This window comes from Callionymus lyra, chromosome 2 (assembly GCF_982586985.1).
Source record: "Callionymus lyra chromosome 2, fCalLyr1.hap1.1, whole genome shotgun sequence".
In the NCBI taxonomy this organism is placed as follows: Eukaryota; Metazoa; Chordata; class Actinopteri; order Syngnathiformes; family Callionymidae; genus Callionymus; species Callionymus lyra.
In genome coordinates, this window is record NC_141819.1 from 17,498,853 (window position 1) to 17,520,099 (window position 21,247).

Below are 21,247 nucleotides of genomic sequence, written 5' to 3' on the forward strand. Positions count from 1 at the left end.
AGTTATAGTCTGCTGTCGTCGTAATGAAAGTGTCATTGCAAATCAGCAGTTGTCGCAGGTTATTATTATTTATGCATAATTGATGCCACGAGGAACATGCCTGGAACATAACAGGAACCAAAGACCACGGTGTTAACAAGAATAAAGGTCATGAAGGGGAAAAACAGCCAGAGGCAGAAATCCTTACTGTGATAGATAGAGGATGTTATGGCACACAAACGTATGGACGACCGCATGATGTCATGATGCGCAATGTCATGGAAATGGTAAAAGTGACAGCCAATCATTGGAAGGCGACTTGTTGTGGAGAAGAATCGTTAATATTAGTCAATCTGCACTCAATATTTAGACATATTACCACATCATCATGTGAATGTGTGGATAAATCTTCACTTTAATTCATTATGTTTCTTTATAATGCTGTTAATTTAAAGAAAATAGTTGTATGCATTTTCCAGAATCAAATAAAAATGAAGCCCTTTATTGTTAGTTAATGTTCATATATCCAGGTTTAACAAAATATTGTAGTTAACTAATTTATATGAACACATTTTCAGCTAATCTTTGGTTGCTAGTATCATTCATTGTCCCATCGTTTAAGAATATAAGTGTCAACACAACATCTCTTCTCTGCAGCATCACACGTCACTTTGAGCGATGATGCGTTTACAATCCTAACATGTCTCACACGAAGGATTATCAACAACTCCCACTAATTAAAATATTTGAGTAAATGATTAAATAATAGTAAATAATCGCAAATTCTATCTTATTATTTAAAACTATATGTTTGAGCGCTTTATTTTCCTTTTTCTTTTAGATTTTTTAATAATCAGATGGCGTGTAGTGCAGGTTTTCCGACAGTCTTTGAATGCGTCACACGTCATCGCCACTTCTCACCAATGAAATCGCGCAACGAGAGCAAATGATGACGTACCCCGGAAGTGTTTACACTTCAAATCTGCCTCCTCCAACAGCTTGTTCCTCTTTTTGAGCAAAAAACTCCACATTTATGCAAAAAAAATATGGAAGCATGCAGTCTCGTTTCTATCTGTATTTTTATCGGGAATACTGTCAGATGGGGCGTGACTTTTAATTCTTACTCGGGTGAGAAACTCGCCTCTTAATCGTCATTCTTTGTAACAGGTTTTTTCTCATGTGTATACAGTTTAATTTTTGTTTGCATTCTCTGCAAATTCAATAGGCTCATGCACTAAATATTGTGTTTATATGAACGCAGGGGCTGGTAAACCACCCATGTTTGGCGACTATGAAGCACAAAGACACTGGCAGGAAATCACCTACAACCTTCCTGTGCAGCAATGGTGCGTTCAACTGGCTTTTTAAAACAGCTACACTACTATATGTACTTTATTTTTAATATTAGCTTGTATGTATAATAAACCTCTTGTAACTTCTGCAGGTACCTGAATAGCACAGACAATGATCTGAATTATTGGGGTCTCGATTACCCTCCTCTCACCGCTTATCACAGCTGGGTATGTGCACATGTGTAAGTATGATTTATTTAATGTACTCGCTTGACCCAACATTAGAAGCTTTATTCCTCAATCTTTCCTCAACCAACAGAGCCAGACTGATGAACCCGGAATGGGTGGAGCTCCACAAATCCAGAGGTTACGAAAGTGCGACACACAAGCTGTTTATGAGAACCACAGGTAAAGTATTTAGCTTTTGGTTTGTTGACAATGTGGACAAATACATTTCACTTGGAAGGATAGAGCCTCGCTAGGTGGAGGAGTATCTTTGGGTCTTGTTCACGAGTGAGGGGGAGATGTAGTGTGAGATGGACAGACTGATAAGTGCAGCGTCCTCCGTCATGATGTGTGTGTCATCATGGTGAATAAAGAGCCAATAGATAAAGGTCTCCATTAACAAGGTCCATCCTTGTTCCTACTCTCATCTATGATCAACTGCTTTGTGACCCAAAGAAAAAGATTGCGAATACAGGCATCCCGAGTTCTAACTGCAGGGCGTCTGGTCTTGCACAAAATCTGGCTGTCTTGGATTTAATAAAAAACAATAATACATTTTTGCCAACTCAAGTACATACATTAATACCATCATACAATTACACAAAAATAAAAACACACAAAGATATGCATTTTCTTACTGGCAAATATGAAGATGTAATGGAGAATAATAAATGTTCTATTGGTAAGCATTGTGTTTGTTCTGTCCTAGTGTTGATCACAGATTTGCTGATTTACATCCCAGCGGTGGTTGTATATTGTATGTGTCTGTGTGAGGGACCACTGAGGAAGAAGGTAAGACATTGGTTTCTTTCATTTTGGTCTCGACTAACTAATTATGTTCAACATGGTGATTAAAGTATATAACACATGATATGTTAACCATTTGCGACTTTATTTGTCAGGTTGGGCAAAAGTCCTCGAAAGAAAAATGTTAAATATATCAATTTAAGTAAATTTAAGTGTATGTATAATAATAATGTGTTAGCAGTCTATTTTGTCTCGTTATCACTTGTTATTATTGTTATTACATGCCTTTTTTCACCGTTTTGTGTTGTTTACCATCCCAGGTTTGCCATCTGCTCTGCTTCCTGCTCTATCCCGGACTCATCTTAATCGACTACGGACATTTCCAGTATCCTTAACAACCATTCATTCTCCTGATTTTATTGAGTTTCAAGAAAATGGTAGAACGGTTTGCCTTTTACTGTTAAGTCAGCTTGTGTTTTTAGCTCAAACTATTTGCCTGGTTTTGACAAAATATCAGCTGATGATTGAACGGGTCCCACCGGCGTAAACATTTCAACACGTGTCTAACAATCAAACTCGTAAAAAATTAATCCGTCCAAACTTTCCTCTCCCCAGAAACCTCTTCTTCTTCCAGTAGGAGATCAGACTTCTCCCAGGTCAAGCCCTGAGGTTTTCTCACAGTTGTTAATGCCCGTTACACTTCAATTTGGAGGATCAGCGGATCTACTTTGAGTCTCTCCTGAATGCCTCAGCTTTATCTCAAAAGGAGAGTCCAGATAAACGGATGCCCTTTTTTAATTGGGAACATAGTCTTGGATTTTGGCTGCAAATACACCTAGTAAGGGGGGAAGGTCCAGAGGGATAAATAAAGAAGGATACTTGAATTGTTATTAAGAATATTATTTTCATCGAGAACTTCACCAGAGAAGTGTTGTATTCTTAAACCTCTTGCTGCTGATGTCAACCTTAACTCTGTCAGGTACAATTCAGTGAGCCTGGGTTTGACATTATGGGCCATTGTGGCTCTGGGTCGGGGCTGGGACGCCGTAGGCTCCGTTGCCTTCTGCCTGGCTCTCAACTACAAACAGATGGAGCTCTACCATGCACTGCCCTTTTTCTGCTACCTCCTAGGAAGATCGATAAAACGAGGACCGCTGCGAGGGTGAGTGACAAATCACTTACAATATATTTGTCCTTTTGAAGAAAAACTATTGTAGATTCTCTTTTAAACACAATCATTCATGCTCATTGAGCCGGTGAAAATGCAATGACACTAAAGAGCAGCCATTATGGTGCTGATAAAGTTACAATCATTCTCCCCCTTAAAAGCAATACATTCTCTCAGATAGGACTCCTTGTCCTAAAAAAAATCTAGGAACGAAAGTTGTCCAGTATCATAAATGTGAGTAACATTTGTTCAAAAAGTGTTGTTTTTCCAGAGTGAAAAAAAATATTGCGCTGTTCATGTTCGCTGGATTTAATCGATAGTGTTTCTTAGAACTTAATATTCCCCGGACCACAAAATAAGAAACCGCGCTTATTCTAATCAGAGACTAACAATCTTGTCGTCTTTAAAAATAATGCGAAACCCTCAAGTCTGTTTTGATCAAAAGACAAAGACCCCATTCTCTCTGAATCCAATCTGTGGCTTCCTTCCTCAGACACGTTTTTTTCTTGATGATTAGAGTTGGAACAAAGTCAACAGAAACTTTGAATCCAAGTTGACATCATGTGGTCGTGATATTTTGTTGGCAGCCTAAAATAAGTTGTCTATGATGGAGTCAGTTAATGTACTTTGTTGAAATATAATCTATACATTTTGGTAACAACTTTTTACCTTTTGTTTTATTGAGTATTTTAAAACTTCTGTGCTGAAACCAAAAGTGAAGTTCCAGGTTTAAGTATTATGGGATAATTTTTGGGACCTTAGTGCAGCAGCTAATGGTTCAACATCATGATTATTTTAGTAAGTAAGTAAGTAATTTTTATTAATATAGCGCTTTTCCAGACCAGGGTCACAAATCGCTTAAACAATCAAAACAATACTCAAAAAAATATATACTTTAAAGATCAAGATAATTATGAGAACAACACAGGAGTTCCAGAAAATCAAGGAAAAGCCTGAACAAATAAAAATGTTTTAAGATGTTTCTTGAAAGAGTCAGTAAATCATCAAACACAGAGGGAGAGGAAGATCGTTCCAAAGCTTAGGAGCAACAGTCTGGAAGGATTTCTCTCCTCTGGTCCTGAAGCGTGTTCAGGAACCATCAGTAGATTCTGATCCACAGACCTCAGAGCCCGAGCTGGGGTGTAAGGCAGGATCAGATCAGTGATGTAAGGAGGAGTCTGACCATGAATTTTATTATGACATTTTATTCCTTCTGACAATACAAACATGACATTCAGCTCAGTATAGAAGATTAAAAACATGAGATGTGTTAAAGCTAAGGAAGTGCTGGCTTGATAGGGAAACTAAATGCTAATAGGTCATCAATAGTTTAGTTGGAGAAGGCAAGCCACAGCATTTATGAAAGACTCTTTTACCATCTTCCTTCTGGGAAGAGGCTACAGAGCAGAACCACAGGACTGAGAAAAATCATTGTTATTTTCTATGTTTTGTTTGGTCTTTATGCTTTTTTATGGCTGTTTTCAAATGCATGCTGGCTCCATCCTTGGTGTGTCTTTTTAAAAAATCCTTGAATTAATTTTCTCTTTACTTACTATCTCTCTCGTGAGCCTTCTCACAGTCTCTATCACGCTCTATCTCATTTTCTTTTTGCCATCACACCACTCTATATATACAGTATCTCTCTATACCTGGACAAATAATGTAAGCTTTAAAAAAATAGAATTAAGTAAATATTTGGGTGGATAAAAATGTCTTTTTCGGTTCAGTTTGAAGAACTGCTTTTTTTCTTTTCTTTTATTCAAGTTTAAAGTAAAGAATGGACACAATAAGAAGATGAGTCGAACAATAGTATACATTTTGTTGTGTGAATTATAGTGATGGATGTAGTCATGAGGATAGAAATACATAAAAATGAAAGTGTGTTTATCATATCTCTACACTTCACTCGGGCTTCAGTCATTGAAGACGTGAAGTTTATCACAGTGTCCTCCGCTGCTGTGCACACGAGCTAAAAGTAGACGTGTCGTGTCAGTCAGTGCTGGAGTTCTCGGGAGAGCCACAGAATGACTGAGGTAATCAGATTGGATGCTCCTCGTGTGTCTAGTGTCTGTTTATTTAGTAACAATGTACCAAGGGCATTTAGTAGCAAATGGAAAGCCGGATTAGAAGGTCCGGTGGGAAGATATGTCCAGATGACACTCTCACCATGCCCAAACTCTCCGGCTATGCCCGCATGTGCAACCTAACCAGCAGCCCTGCAGTCACAGCTGACGACAGCCTGGCCTGCTCTGAAGACTCAGCTGATGCTTGGCTTTCACTGCATACCACTAGGGGTCAATCTTGGGGGGGCTGGAATTCTTCCATGTAACATAAAGGACAGTTTATTTCAATTCAGTGTTTTTCTTTCTATGTTATAATGTAAATGTTTCATGATAAATATTCCTTTTGTCTCACTTTCTTTCGATCCACCTTTTGACCTCCAGGTCCCTCCTGTTAGTGAAAATCGGTGCAACAGTGTTGGTGACCTTTGCACTCTGCTGGCTGCCCTTTCTGTCTGACCCTGCTCAGACCTCACAGGTGCTCAGAAGGATCTTCCCAGTGTCCCGCGGCCTTTTTGAGGTAGGTCAGCTTCGTATTATACGGCCCCTAAATCAGACGATGAGATCTAAAAATCTTGATTTTCCTTTTTTTTTAATGTGTCTTTTAGAGAAAGCACATCAAAATTTCCTAAACCCTTGTTTTATCTCAGAAGGCCCAAAAACAAATGTGTTTGTGGTATCCCTTGTGTTGGGTCTAGATAAACGACCTACGCCACTGCATATGTATTTCTGGAAGAAGAGGTCGTTCACCATGACCTAGAGACAACACAAGGGATACCACAAGCAGATTTGCTTTTGGGCGTTTGGGTCACCTCGACCCTGAGATAAAACAACCGTTATGACTTTAAGGATCTGTTTTGTTAAAATAATCCTTTTGGTAAAATTGTCCCTAAACCTATGTTACTACTGTGGTATATTTCTCTTTGTACTTATGGTTGACTGTTGAGTTGGTTCTCAATTTAATTTAACATTGTATTAAAAGTCTAAAAATCGAACTTGCCTAAAGATGCAGAAACCCTGGTCAAAGCACGTGCTAAAATTGCTAAGCATGCTACATTATAAAAAGTTCAACCAGATGAGTTCTGAGCCTGATCACTCCTTTGTGTTTTTCCCATCATACTCTTGCTCTGTAATTTATGTTTTCAACACAATTACTGTTCACTATTTGTCTCATACTGTGATAAGGACCAGGAAAGAGCTTCTTGTCAACACATGTTTTTGATAATCAAACGATAGTTCTAAAGCAAAAATGAGCTAAGAATAAACCTCCTTTAATAATCGCTGCTGTATTTGTGTCTTATAAATGGGTTTGAGGCGAGTTGGTGACAAAAATAGCTGTTGACCTTTGAAGTCTCAGAACACCCTCACATGCAAAAAGATATTAACAGCAACACTTCCACGCTATTCCATTCACAGTTCTTGATTCGTCTGATTTAATCTGTCCAAAGGCTCTAAATTTATCTCACGACTCTTTTTGTTTTGTGTTTTTAAAATAGCAGTCACATTGTACCTCCGAGCGATACGTGGAAAGAGATCTTGGGTATTCAGTGTGTTGATTAATTTCCACGTTAATTATGACGCATGTGTCGGATCAAGGGATCTTTTTATGAGGTTTTGAATCAAAAAACAAGATGTGTGTTATGTCAGAGCTGAAAGTCAAGTTCTCTATGGTTAACATTTTGAATGCGGATCCCGGGTCCAGACCATCAAGGATTCTAACGTCACCCTTCAACACCCACAATGAACAAAGACCCAAGTTTATTTTCTATGAGGAAAAACATGTTCTGCCTGTTTATTTTCCCCAAAGGCTTCCTGCTGCTGCAACATGTGAAATCGTGGCTTCTTATCTGGAAATGTCCTCCTATTTTTATCAGCTGATCAGCAAATGATCGGAATCTTTGTCACTCTTCAGAATAAAAAGACCACATGTACCCGTTTTCACCAAAAAATGAAATCTAAGTGAATTGGAAACATGTCTACAGGGTTAAAGACATGTATATATATACAGTATATATGGCATATTTCCCAATTAAATGTTTATGAACAGAATTTCTTAGGGCAGAGAGTGTCTTCGGTTTAGTGACCACAGCATCTCATCGCTGCTTTTTGCTGATGATAAAATCATCTTTATTTATATATCGTCTCTCAGACTAACCGCTCTCACAAAGTGCTTTACATAATAGCGGAACTAAAAACAAACAAGATTCACAAAACATGATGTTGTGCAGTTGGTTCCCTCAGGTCCCCAATGAAGACGTTCTGAGGAGAGAAGAGCTTAGACCTCTTTGACTTTGTTTTGGTCTTTTCCACAGTAAGCGTTTATCATGTGGACCAACTAGAAAATTGAGTCGCCCACCCCTGGGGAACCGCAATAGCGGCGCTTGATATTGTTATTTATGTCATGATTTTGAATCCATTAACAGGGATCATATACGAGAGTCTTGCCCCTGAAAGTCTGCAGGCATGACCGTTAAAGAAGAAATTATGAGGAAAATATTGTGATGGCTGTTGGCTTTCAACTCGCAACCTATATGCTCAAGAGTTTCTCTGTTCTTCCTGGGCTTGTGTCCTTTATCCTAAATCGCATGCAAGTGTATGGCTGGGGACAATCAATTTAACATTTTCAACACCTACATACCTTCTGAACTAAACCTTTTTTTGATACCAATTTTTTTAAGATCAATTGTACCAAAAAGAAAATAACATTACACATACAGTAGTACAAATCTTGAGTTCAAATTTGCTCGGGTAAAATTTTAATTATAAAAAATTATTAACGAATAGTTTTCAGTGACGAATGAATCTGATCTCCACTGCCTTTGTCACCCATAAGTTTTTCTTCAGTAAAGTTCACACATGATCAAAACTTGATCGTGAACAGGTGGCGAAACAATCGCACTGAAAGATGAAGCATGTTTAAATACTCTTAACTTAATCTTAACTTAACATTAGGGTCAGTGGCACAAAGAACCGAAGATCGACACCCAGCCCCATGTTAGTGTGTGCATTAAAACCTTGTACGTCTCTAGTTGTCCTATGTGACAAGCTGGCAACCTGGTCATGGTTTCCCCCCCGCCTGTCGCCCTAAGCAGCTGGGACAGACCTCAGACTCCTGTGACACTAGTTAGTAAGTTAAATTTTTAATGATCAAAATTTCTATCGCGATAGTATCTGTCGAGATCCCACAGGCTTTGAAGAACAAAGCCAGCAAAAGGCAAGAGACCCTCACAGTGTTTCTAGAAAGTGTGGACGAGAGCCAGAAAACAAGATCAACCACAAGTCACAGCATCAGGAGCACATGCAGCTGAGCGCTCAAGGCCAGCAACACATTTCCAAACGACGTGCAGTGATGCAATCATAAGACCACCGTGAAAACCCTCTTCGCATGACTTGTGGCTGAGAATACCGTCCAGCATGGCCGAGGGCAGAAGTCACGAGAAGGGTACCATTCCGCTGACCCCCCCAAATCCTCGATACACACTACTTGTCCCACCACTTGGACACAATAACTTACAGGACTCGGGGTCAGGCCTGTAAACAATTGGACACGCATTAGGGTTGTCATTAAAAGTAATCGATTTGAAAGCATTTTTTTTGAGGTGATTGACGTAAACTAGCTCGTATTAAAATCCTGTTGCACCCCATCCTCCTTGACCGTCCCAGGGTGTCGGCCTTCGCCGGGGTGTCACAACGTGAGAAGTAATTGAAAATTCTAAACGTGGAGCGGTCGGCGCTGCGGCTGGATTTGTTTACTGAAATGATGCAAACATAATACACAGGGTGTGAGAGATACTTTATCCCCCTGTGAGCAACAGCCTCGGAGGCGGCCGGGGGTCGGCGTTGGGGGGGGGGTCCGAGTCGTCCTGAACTAATTGTGAAATTTGTGCACGTAAGCATTAGTGTTGGACAAGGAGAGCAGGGCGAGAAGGGGGGCGTCAGGCGGAGAGGGTACCGGGGGGGAACCTGCAGCTTCTGGGAGGGAAGCAGTTGTAAGTTTACCCACCGAGCAGCATTCTGCCGGCTCAGGTTCCGGCCTGCTCACAAAAATGGCACCAAATGCTTCCCACTGTGAAATTCCATGCTGGCTCATAGGTGAAGGAGCCGCCACACAGTTCTCGCACTCCCCTCCCGACCCCCCCCCCACACACACACACACACACACACTCGCATTTGCTGATGAGACACACTCCCGTTCATGTGTCGCCACCGTCCAGAAACATTCCCGTAGAGGTTATTTGAAGCGGGCGGAGCACGAGGAAATGGGATGCGGCTGTGACAACACTACATGGACCGGCCTGCTGCTGCTGACCAGGCAGCCACACAGATCCACACAGCTGTGGCTGACGGCAGCTGTAGCTTGAAAAGAGACTGAAATAAAGTCTTCTAGGTCGTCCAGCTTCCCCGGTCGATCCAGTCCCGCCAACTCGTTTTTGCCCCGGCTGACGTCTTTGGCCTCATCCAGTCCTGACAGGAACGCTAAAGCACTTGGATCAAACCAAACAAACCAGACGACTTATTCTTCTTCTCTGTGTTGTTATTACGGCGAAGACGAATTCGTCGCATCTCAAAACCCACATGATTTCAACACGAGTGCAACAACAGGTGAACGGAATCAATTTAGTCGAGGAGAATGAAGCCTGAAACTGCTTGACAAGCGAAGAGACACAAAAACAAGCTTCATGACCCAAACACTCGCCCGATCATAACAGAAGATCAAAATCAGTGTCTAGTTCTGCTCGAATGAGTTGTTGCTCGGAGTCCATTGATGAACATTATAGTCTGTCAGTTTTAGAAATAAAATGCTCTTGTTTTGAGCAGCAGATTTGACCCCTTACCCCTGCCCTGGTCCGCCCCCTTACATCAGCAGTATCCAGGGTTTTTGGGAAGAGTGTTACATTAGTTTAAACAACAGTGAAACCTAAGAGTTATCTAGGGCAGCATTGGATCTACTCAAGGACTGCAAGTCATGCCTCTAAGTCTTCAAGGGATGGTTCATTCGTGGAACAGCAAGATACACACTGGTGTGGAGTCGTGTGACAGCAGATACCTTCACATGCTTCAAGTGTTTACTCTCCGACAGTTATTTGTGCATTTAGAGCAGGGAAAATGTCATTGTGACGTCGCTTGAGTCAATAATTTGACAGAGATCTCATGTCGGCGCTCCGCTGTTGGTCCTGATCCGCTGCCTCGGCAGTAATGACTCCCAATGTGACACCTGACCTGGTCGCTTGAAGTTTACAAATAAGTCTCCTTCTTTTTCTGACACTGAGAATACATTAACGACTTGGTGGTGCTGGGGTGGGCAGAGAGGGGGGGTTGACTCTCCGACCCGGAGGAATTTCTCTTTCACTTCCAGTCGCTCCAGCTATTCCACTCATTTACTTTCTCTTCCAAATTGAATTCGAATTTTTCTAGGCTTGAAAATACTTTTTTACTTTAGTTTTTATGACCCAGATGGGATTTAAATGTGTGTTTTTTAAAACATTGTCAAAGCAAATGTCTATCTATGATGCTGTGGTTGTAAAGTCAATCCATATGAACTATAATGAGAGGAAACATGTCGACGATTCATTCATTCATTTGTTAATCGCCAATGTTTGTCATTTCCCTTCTTATGGCCTTGGATTAGATTCCTAGATGTTTGTAATAACATTAATTAGAAATGGTTGGGATGCAAGAGGCTGATGAAAATCGTCTTTTCAAAAAAGGAGCCGCTCACAAAACTTTAACATTTGTTTAAACTTATCTAATGGAGTGATGTACTTTTTGTGCAGGATAAAGTGGCCAACACATGGTGCAGCTTGAACGTCCTGGTAAAGATCAGATCCATTCTCTCCAGCGACCAGCAGCTCTACCTCAGGTAATACAAGTCTGAGAACTTCCAAAGAACTTGAAGAAAAACATTCCTTGAATTTAATGTATCGGAGACGTTCACCATTTAGCGACGCCTACAAGATACATTAACTCAAGTACAATGATGACGTGGAGATTATCTTCCTTCTGGGAAAAATCAGTCTGACCTCGGAACAGTGATGCTGCTCTGTAGACACATTGTTTATGTTGTTTTCTGAAGCCTGGAGGCCGTGATTTAACAGCATAAAAAACTGGTTTGAACCGACGACAAGTGAGCTTTTAATAAAAAATGTGAAATATATTTCATTTGAAAAATATTTTATTGTCCTTTTCTGAAAGCTAAAAATTAAGAAAATACAAATTTATGTTTAACCAAACAAACAATAAATATTTTCTTAACTCTTCTGTTATCTCTGGGTCAAGCTGACCCGGTGGCTGAAAACAAATGTGTTTGGGCACCTTAATTTTGGCTTTTAAAACATAAATGATAAAATATATTATTGTATTCTATATTTATTTTTAAATAATTGTTTTTATTTAAAATAAACATGCAAGTACATCATTTGTTTGATGCAAATAAACTCTCAGCCACTAGATGACATCAGTCACTAAATCCCCCGCAGCTACAGGAACAATGAAATCCCACAAAATCTTGGCGATGACTGAGGATGAGAGGATACAGTTAGGCAGCTTTCAAAGCTGATGCTTGGGCCCATTTCGGATTCAAAACAAAGCAGTTATTACTTTGTCAATGTGGTCTGTAAATTCTGCAACACCAGAGTCAAGTACTCGACAATACCACAAATACTGTATATACTTGTTCCTACAGTATCACTATATATTGTAATATATCGTATCGTTGCCTCTTTCATTGATACCTATCGTATCAGCAGAACACACTGCCCTAACAACAACGATACAATATACTCGGCTGGATCCGAGGATGTTGACCAAACGTTGGACGTCTTGCTCAATCCCTGTGAGAAAAAGTGTGAGCAACAGTTGTGTGCGCTTGAATAACACGGCACGCTAAATTTAGGAGTCCCTCGTTCGCGGCGTGGACACGTTCCTGCCAGACTGTTAAGTCCCTGGATCAGGCCGGACTTCTCCGACTGTGGTTTATTTCAAACCGATGAAAAAACACCGGTGTGCTGCTGGCATCCGAGACGGATCGTTAAATGATCGGATGTGGGTGTGTTGTGTGTGTTGTGTACTCGTGAATCAGCTGTGAAAAGTGATCCTCGTCCGTCCACACCGACACCAGCATCCCTCGCACTTGTTGTCCAGCGCCGCCATCAGCCAGGACAACGTTGGCGTTTTTTGGCCTCAACGAAACATAGAAACACAGTTCACTAGGGTTTCTTTCCCCCCGAGGAGAAGTAACCAGAGGTCAGGAGATCATGTGACCAGAAGTCTGGCAGACGACGGCGGAGCACATGATGGCAACAGAGACGCAATCATCAGCTACGACTCAAATTAACATTTTAATTATTTATAATCATTTGTTACAATTTAGGTTATTTATTTTTCAACCTTTAATTATATATCCGTTCATACATACATACAAACTTGTTGTATTCTTTTAATTTGATTTTATTAATCGTTGATTTTTGTCGACTATATATAATATTTAACCACCTCTTTATCCCCATTTCCTTCTTATTTCTGAACATTTAATCTACCGGTAATTTCCCGAAGGATTAATAAAGTCTAATAATATATATATTTTCAATTAAAATGGCAAGTTAACTCGCAGTAGGATCTCTTGTTAACTCCATTCAAATATTAACATAGTCTAAATAATTATTTTTTTAAAACCTTTTTGATACATTTCATTTCAAATATATTCTATACAAATATAGATGTTTATGTCATGAACCAAACTCATACTTATTTCCTTTAAATTGTATAAACATTTATTTAGAATTTAGTTTTTTTAATCCTAAACAAATTAAAAAAAACATTTTTTATTTTTTTTCAATTCATTTTAAATGACGTGAATAAGGTGAAGAGATACTTATGCCATTGAAACAACAGGAAAATGTCATAGTTTGAGATAATTTTTGAAAAAGTGTCAAGTTCCAGAACAATTTATTACCTTTTTTTATATCAGTATTAAATATGTTTATTTTGTTGTTATTTTTAAGTGTATTTATTAGATAATTTGGCATCACTGAGTTGTTTATTGATTCAGTTATTTATGTGTGTTGAACAGTTAAAAACTATTTGGGATTTTTTTGTGTCATTTTCAATGCATTTCTTATTTAAAGTTTTCTTGTTTCTTAGTTTACCTGTAACTTTATCTAGAATTTTTTTTTTAAGTGCCGCAGATGTGATTGTACTTCTATCTATTCTAATGATTATTATAATAACATTGAGGATAATGCGTCTTATTTACTGTGTTTATTTGACGCAGGCAAAACTTGACATCGGCAAAGATTCTCGGCTGTTTTCCCACGGACGCACACACGCGCACACAAACACACACACACTGCATAAACATGCTGACCTTTCAACACATTACTGGACCTTCGCACTTCCATACTCGCCGTCCTCCCCCAGGTGACAATTGAAGGGTTAAACTAACGCCTCGCTACGAATGGACCGGCGTCTCGTCGCTTCCCATACGACTGTTACCATGGTTACTGAGCGAAGGATTTAAATAGAAGAGGAATGACTGGTGTTTGATTGACGGCGATGGACAGTGTAGTAGAATGTGATCATGTGACATGTCTTCTGTGCTGCAGCCTGGCGTGCACGCTGCTGGCCGTGCTGCCCTCGTGCACGAGGCTGCTGCTGAAGCCGTCCTTCTGGCAGTTCAAGATCTCGCTGGTGAGTCACGTCACACTCGTGTTCGACGCTTTAATTCTCGCTGCACGGCTGCTGTGTTTTCTCACAACTCACAGTCCTGGAACTGTGTGTCGCCCTCAGGTCAACTCCTCCCTGGCCTTCTTCCTCTTCTCCTTTCAAGTCCACGAGAAGTCCATCCTGCTGGCGGCGCTGTAAGTACAGGTCCCTCGTCCCCGGGACCTCCAGAGGTGTTCCCAGTGTGCTGGGTCTGCACAGGGCTTCCTCCTGGTTTTAGTTTGTTATTGCATCACTGTTTTTCATCTATGTGTTCCATCCATCCATCAATTCATCTTCCATCCATCAATTCATCCATCCAGCAATTAATTTATCAATTCATCTTCCATCCAGAAATGTATGTATCCATTCATCTTCTATCCATTAATTCATCCATCGTGCAATGTATTTATCCATTTATCATCCATCCATCAATTCATCCATCCAGCAATGTATTTATCCATTTATCATCCATCCATCAATTCATCCATCCAGCAATGTATTTATCCATTCATCTTCCATCCAGAAATATATGTACTGTATCCATTCATCTTCCATCGATCCACACATCTATCCAGTAGTTAATTTTTACATTCATCCATCCATCTATTTTCCATCCATCTACTCATTTTTCCATTAATCTGTCATCCATCCATCAGTTAATCAATTGCATATCAACCATCATTCATCCATCCATCAGTTAATCAATTTCATATCATCCATCATTCATCCATCCATCAGTTAATCAGTTTTATATCAACCATCATTCATCCATCCATCAGTTAATCAGTTGTATATCAACCATCATTCATCCATCCATCAGTTAATCAGTTTCATATCAACCATCATTCATTCATCCATCAGTTAATCAATTGCATATCAACCATCATTCATTCATCCATCAGTTAATCAATTGCATATCAACCATCATTCATCCATCCATCAGTTAATCAATTGCATATCAACCATCATTCATTCATCCATCAGTTAATCAATTGCATATCAACCATCATTCATCCATCCATCAGTTAATCAGTTTCATATCAACCATCATTCATCCATCCATCAGTTAATCAATTTCATATCAACCATCATTCATTCATCCATCAGTTAATCAATTGCATATCAACCATCATTCATTCATCCATCAGTTAATCAATTGCATATCAACCATCATTCATCCATCCATCAGTTAATCCATTTTATATCATCCATCATTTAATCTATTTTATATCAACCATCATTCATCCATCCATCATTTAATCTATTTTATATCAACCATCATTCATCCATCCATCAGTCAATCAATTTATATCATTCATCATTCATCCATCCATCACCCCAGGAGGAACACTTAGGTACTCCAGGTCCAGCAGGAGACATAGTCCCTCCATCAGGTCCTAGGTCTGCCCTGAGGTCTCCTAGTAGGTGATGCTCAGAAGACCTCCCACAGGAGTCATGTGTGTGTTTGTATGATTGTGTGCGCAAGTGTGTAAGTGTGTAAGTGTGTAAGTGTGCGCTCTAAAGCCGCAGCTTCTCCATTGACCACTGAGGGAGGATCTGGCCTCCAGATGATTATTTAATCCAGATCAGGGCAGATTGTTGCTTTATTAACTATCGAGTTGTGTCTCCACCTGCCGTCCCCGATTCAATCAGTCATGCACGTCGAGGGACGGGAGGAGGAACGTCTGGCGGCAGCGCGAGTGTTGTTTGCACACAATCAATGGTCGCACCAGACTCACAAAGAGCACGACTGTAATTACAGGATCCGAGATCGAAGCCTGCTCAGCGTCGGTGACGCGTGAAGTCAGACGAGCGTCTGCTCCTGAGAGCGTTTAGAAAACTTCTGCGGAGTTGTCTCCACTCTCGAAGCACGACTGGACGACAGAGTCGTGTCATCGATGGATTCACTCGCTCGTCATTCATCAACCATTAAACGCCGGGACTGACCATGTCGTGTGTTTTCCAGGCCCGTCTGTCTCTTCCTGAACGACCTCCCTCTCATCTCCGTCTGGTTCCTGCAGACCTCGGCCTTCAGGTGAGGAACATGTTTCTGGATCCATTACTAAAGAGGAAAAAAGTCATCTTTTAACTGAAGTTTATTCATTTTAAATTGACCAGTGTCTCACTCAATATTATGAGTGTTATTTCAAAAGTCACATTTCTTTAAGTGACCTTTAACCCCGAGGCCTGGTCGCGCTCTAACTCGTAGTCTGGACGAGCATCTCGGGAAGTTCTTCTCGCGGGACCAACCTGTCCATAAATGAGGACGTTCTAAGACGGTACAAACGTTTTTTCCCCAAACAAACGAGCGTCCGAGGTGAGCGACAGCCGCCCGTCTCACTTTCGCCGGCTGTTGTCAAATTCTTCCGGCAGCACTAATAGTTGTGCGACGGTTTAGTGTGAGGATGTGCGGGGATTACGCAGCATAGTCCACATGCTTGTGGTGGTGGAGGGACAGCAGGTCATGTGTAGTCCCTGTAACAGACGCCCCCGTTATTGTTATCGTTATTGACAGAAATCCACGGTTCGTCCGATTGGATGAATGCACGACGCAGCAGCCGAGCACAGCGGCATCAGTGTGTAGCTGATGAAGTGTGTGTACCTCCGGCTGAATGGAAGCTTGTGTTGTGTGAGGAGCAGGTTTGTGTAGGTCAACTGTTGTGTTACTGGCATTCTCCTCCAGACAGACGTCGACCCGATGTAGTGTTTCTTGACCTCGTGACGAGAGAGTTGTGTTTGCTAATGGAATATCCTGAAACAATTCCTCGTCTTTTCTTGAAGCTCAGCTACACAAAATAATCTGTTTTTCTTCTTGATCTTCTTATGTGTGATATTTTATTTTCTAGATTTTGGTTGGAATATTTTATTTATATTCAATTAAGTCACATTTGACTTGTTTGCAGAACTGTTTATATTTGATTCTTAACAAGGGTTCCTGCTTATAGGTAATTACATTAATAATCTAACATTTAAAATAAGGAACTTATTGACATTGAAATGTATTAAATCACATGTTCAAGAGTTATACATGTAATGAGTGAGATGAATTGATAGATTAAACAGTGTTCTGGGAGAACGTAAGTACATTTATTTTGGGCAACCCAGTACCAAATGCATTCTGAACGATGTACCTAGAAAAATATAGGTGATTGTGTTAAACCATGTGTTATGTATATAATGCAAATAATGTTGGTTGGATGTAAAAAAAACAAAGTAATAAACAAGCCATAACCAGATTTGGAGCAAAGATAACCATTGTGAGGCAGATCCAAAACATTGACCTTTAAACTGAGACTGAAAGAAACTGTGAACCTGGTGATGGGGAAATTGGACTTTATTTGACACTATGATTGCTGAGTGACTTTTGGAAAGAAATTGCAAACTTACATTTATTTTAATTTAAATTTTTTTCAGACATTTATTTTTATTTTTTATTTGTTAGTTTATCTCTCTCCCTTTGGGTGAAGGTAAGTAAACACTTTTTAAGTGTGGGGAAAAAAAAGAAGATATAAATAATTGACAGATTGACATGTAATCTCAATAATATAAATAATAAAGTAGTTTCAGCCTGAACTCTTTCAAGCAGATTCAAGTCGCAATTCTTTTTCAACGTGGTTCATCTTCACAAATTGTTTTTTCAAAATTATGCCTGAATTAATGATTGGTGTTTTGTTTTGTTTTTTCAATTTTGGTTCATTGTTGAGTTTGTCTTAACCCCTCAGGGTCAAGGTGACCCGGACATCGTTCACCTTGACCCTAAGATAACACAATAATGTAAATGGTATTTAGAAAGTCTTTACTTTAACTTGCTGTAAGAATCCTGATTAATAATGGTAATATTAAAGTTGAAGAATAGTATTGTTTTGTTCCTACATAATTACACTCGTCCTCAGATATTATAATAAAGACTAAGAGTTCAGGAACATTTTCTATCTTGCGTTACTTCTAAACTTGGAAGTACTTAGTTTTTACATAAATATATATTCTTTATATGTTTTAATTAGTTGATCACATACATTTAAAATCTTCTTTTTTTTTTACATTGTCATATTTATGATTAAAATGTATAAAAGAAAAGTGTATTTAAATAAAGGTTGTCGTTTGTGGCGCAGCATGCTGCCTCTGTTCCTGAAGGACGGTCTCCTGGTTCCCTACGTGGTCACATCGCTCGCCTTCGTCTGCCTGAGCTGCCACCTGTTGTCTGCTGTGGGTCGCTGCACCGAGGAGCAGCTCAGACTCGGACTCTACCACCGACTCTTGCTGCTGCCGGACGTCAACCTCGCACCTGTGGTCAGGTGGAAGGTGAGTCCTTCACTTCTTCTCTAGACGAGGAACCCACCTGAGCCGAGGGAGGGATTTGAACTCCCTGTAGACTCAGGGACCCCCCCAAAAGAAAGTTTTCCTGCATTGCTATGCTGCCTTGCTCAAAGACAACAAAGGACAGCACGCACTTTAATAGTTTGCATCTGTCATCGCAGCCGCTGCCGAAGTGGGATTAATACAAGAAGTTCATACAAGAAGGTGGCGAGTCCAAAAGCCCAGATGGCCGTTCACTCCCGAGGCAGCACCGGATCCACATTTCAGCGGCGATAGCAGATCCAACTAACTGTATAAATAAAGATCATGTGCTGCCGTAAGCTGTGTAAGCTGTCCGGGGATGAGGGCCGCTGCCAAACGAAGAATTATTTCTCACTTATTTAAGTTTCCAGGCCGTCTGGAGGGGCTGCCCTTTAGCGACGGGGACAGCGGTAGGGTGTCGGAGATTAAGAGAAGGTGCCTTTTTATAGCGCACGTCATTAACGCAGGTTTTGCCTGGATATATTTATTTACACAAGCAGCATAAATAGAGAGATGCTGCGCCCGCGATAAGGTTTCATGGGTTCGGGGGGTGGCAGGTGCGGTGGGGGGGGGTACAAGGTGTTTCCTCCGCCTCGCTCGCCGACCGATTTATCTCCGGGGGACGAAGCCCAAATAAACATTAATGATCTCACCGGCGGAATGTCATCTGTTTACATCTCCGGGCGGAAAAGTTCATCGGCGGGATTTTTACAAGCCTCGCGGTTGTTGACTTAGAAAAAGGTTGTCGGGATATAAATCCCGTCGCGATAAGCAGCCGAACGTGGCCGACGGCGGTCGTTTAAAAGAGCAACTCACCGGCTCGCATGACGGCGCTTCTATTCGTGGACGTCCAGAGGACTTGATAAGACGCGTATCGTCACGTTAGCAAAAAAGTGTTCTGTGTTGAAAAAAACGCAAACATGGTTTAAGCTTTATTTTCATGTCTTAACAAGAAGGATCTGTCTCGCTTGCAGTTGATTCAGAACTCTGCAGCGAGAATTCTGAGCCGCTCTAGTAGAAGAACTCACATTTCTCTGATCCTTAAAACTCTTCACTGGCTTCCAGTTTCTTTCAGGATCAACTTTAAAATTCTGGTTCTTACTTTCAGATCTATTCATGGTCAGACTCCTCCTTACATCACTGATCTGATCCAGCCTTACACCCCAGCTCGGGCTCTGAGGTCTGTGGATCAGAATCTACTGATGGTTCCTGAACACGCTTCAGGACCAGAGGAGAGAAATCCTTCCAGGCTGTTGCTCCTAAGCTTTGGAACGATCTTCCTCTCCCTCTGTGTTTGATGATCTACTGACTCCTTCAAGAAACATCTTAAGACGTTTTTATTTGTTCAGGCTTTTCCTTGATTTTCTGGAACTCCTGTTGTGTTATCAATTTTATCTTGACCTTTAAAGCATATATTTGATTGAACCTTGTTTTGATTGTTTAAGCGCTTTGGGACCCTGGTCTGGAAAAGCGCTATACAAATAACAATTACTTACTTGCTTCTGAAAGTAATGTGATGATGAAGCCGAGTCGTCCAGGAGGGACTCGGATCAGGACCTTTTACTCGCCAACAAACCAGGGGGAGCTGGTTCAGGTCGTACCCGCTGAGATCTAACCGTCTGCCTCCGTCTGTTCCAGTTCTACATCAGCGTGGCGGTCATGGTCGGCCTGAGCGTAGCGAGCGCCGCCGTCGCGCCTCCGCCTCACCTGCCGGACCTGTTCCCCGTGCTGGTGTCCGTCTTCTCCTTCCTCAACTTCTTGGGCACGTTCGTGTATTTCAACGTCCTCCACTTCACCACGCAGCCCATGAAGAAGAACCAGAAGAAGAACAAATGAGTTGTGTGGAACGATCCATGAACTGATATCAGGAAGTTGAGGCTCTGAAAGAAATTTGCTGATTCAGCAGATTATGACTTTCCACGTCCTTGTATCAAGAATCCATCATGACATGTGACAGCAGGGATTTGGACCTTTGACCACAAACAATATCATCATGAGAAAATGACTTCAGTCCGTGAAACATGAAGACAATAAACATGTTTTTTTTTCATTGTTGTTTTTTTCTATTCCAACTTTCAAAGTATTTTCTGTGATGCAAATCTACTTTTACCACTAAAGAAGTGTTTTAAAAATAAATAAATAGTTTATTCTATCATTTGCTTGGACAGGTGGAAGTCTTCAGGAATTTACCTTCATATACAGTATATATACTGTGTGTATATATATATATATATATATATAAAATAAAGAAATCTGTAAGATACAGTTTTAGCATTAAGCCATATACTTAATAATTGAAACAAGACAAGAAATGCAATTTAAATGCAACATTTTATGGAAATAAAACCATTATCTTAGAAAATCTCTTTAAAGAAATGCTGTAAGTTTTAGTGAATTATCTGTCATGATGTTTAAGTGGCACTTGCACCTGAAGGCAACATGGCCTCTCAATAATGTGAATTCTATCCCTGCATTGTCTCATGAGTGTTTTGTTTGTTCAAAAATGACTAGTAAAAGGGGGTTGGAGTCTATCCTAGCTAACTGGGGTGAGAGGCAGGGGATAACTTGTCACCCTCTCTTACAAATGTACAGTCCTAACATAAGCTCTTTATGGACTGAGGAAGGAAATAAGGAGGTTGGAGTCAGTTGTTTTTAGGTGGAAATCTAACTTCACTTCTGGTGCATAAGTGAAACAAAAACACATGAAATTATATAAAATGCCGTTTTTAATCAAACAA

At 40.4% G+C, this 21,247-nt stretch overlaps 1 protein-coding gene across 2 annotated transcripts; it reads left to right on the forward strand.

Annotated features, from left to right (window-relative positions):
- The first annotated feature begins 964 nt into the window (after positions 1-964).
- On the forward strand, positions 965-20,557 carry alg6 (ALG6 alpha-1,3-glucosyltransferase). 2 transcript variants are annotated; one of them, XM_087783780.1, is made up of 14 exons: positions 965-1,107; positions 1,241-1,325; positions 1,424-1,513; positions 1,591-1,679; positions 2,206-2,288; positions 2,564-2,628; positions 3,223-3,405; positions 5,856-5,991; positions 11,246-11,331; positions 14,072-14,156; positions 14,256-14,326; positions 16,138-16,206; positions 18,284-18,473; positions 20,148-20,557. In XM_087783780.1, the coding sequence occupies exons 1-14, from the start codon at positions 1,026-1,028 to the stop codon at positions 20,343-20,345; spliced, it is 1,512 nt and encodes a 503-aa protein (XP_087639906.1). In that variant the 5' UTR covers positions 965-1,025; the 3' UTR covers positions 20,346-20,557. The 2 variants fall into 2 exon arrangements, with proteins under 2 accessions (XP_087639906.1, XP_087639907.1); XM_087783781.1 differs by lacking the exon at positions 965-1,107 and having other exon boundaries at positions 1,305-1,325; positions 1,424-1,499.
- The last annotated feature ends 690 nt before the right edge of the window (positions 20,558-21,247 follow it).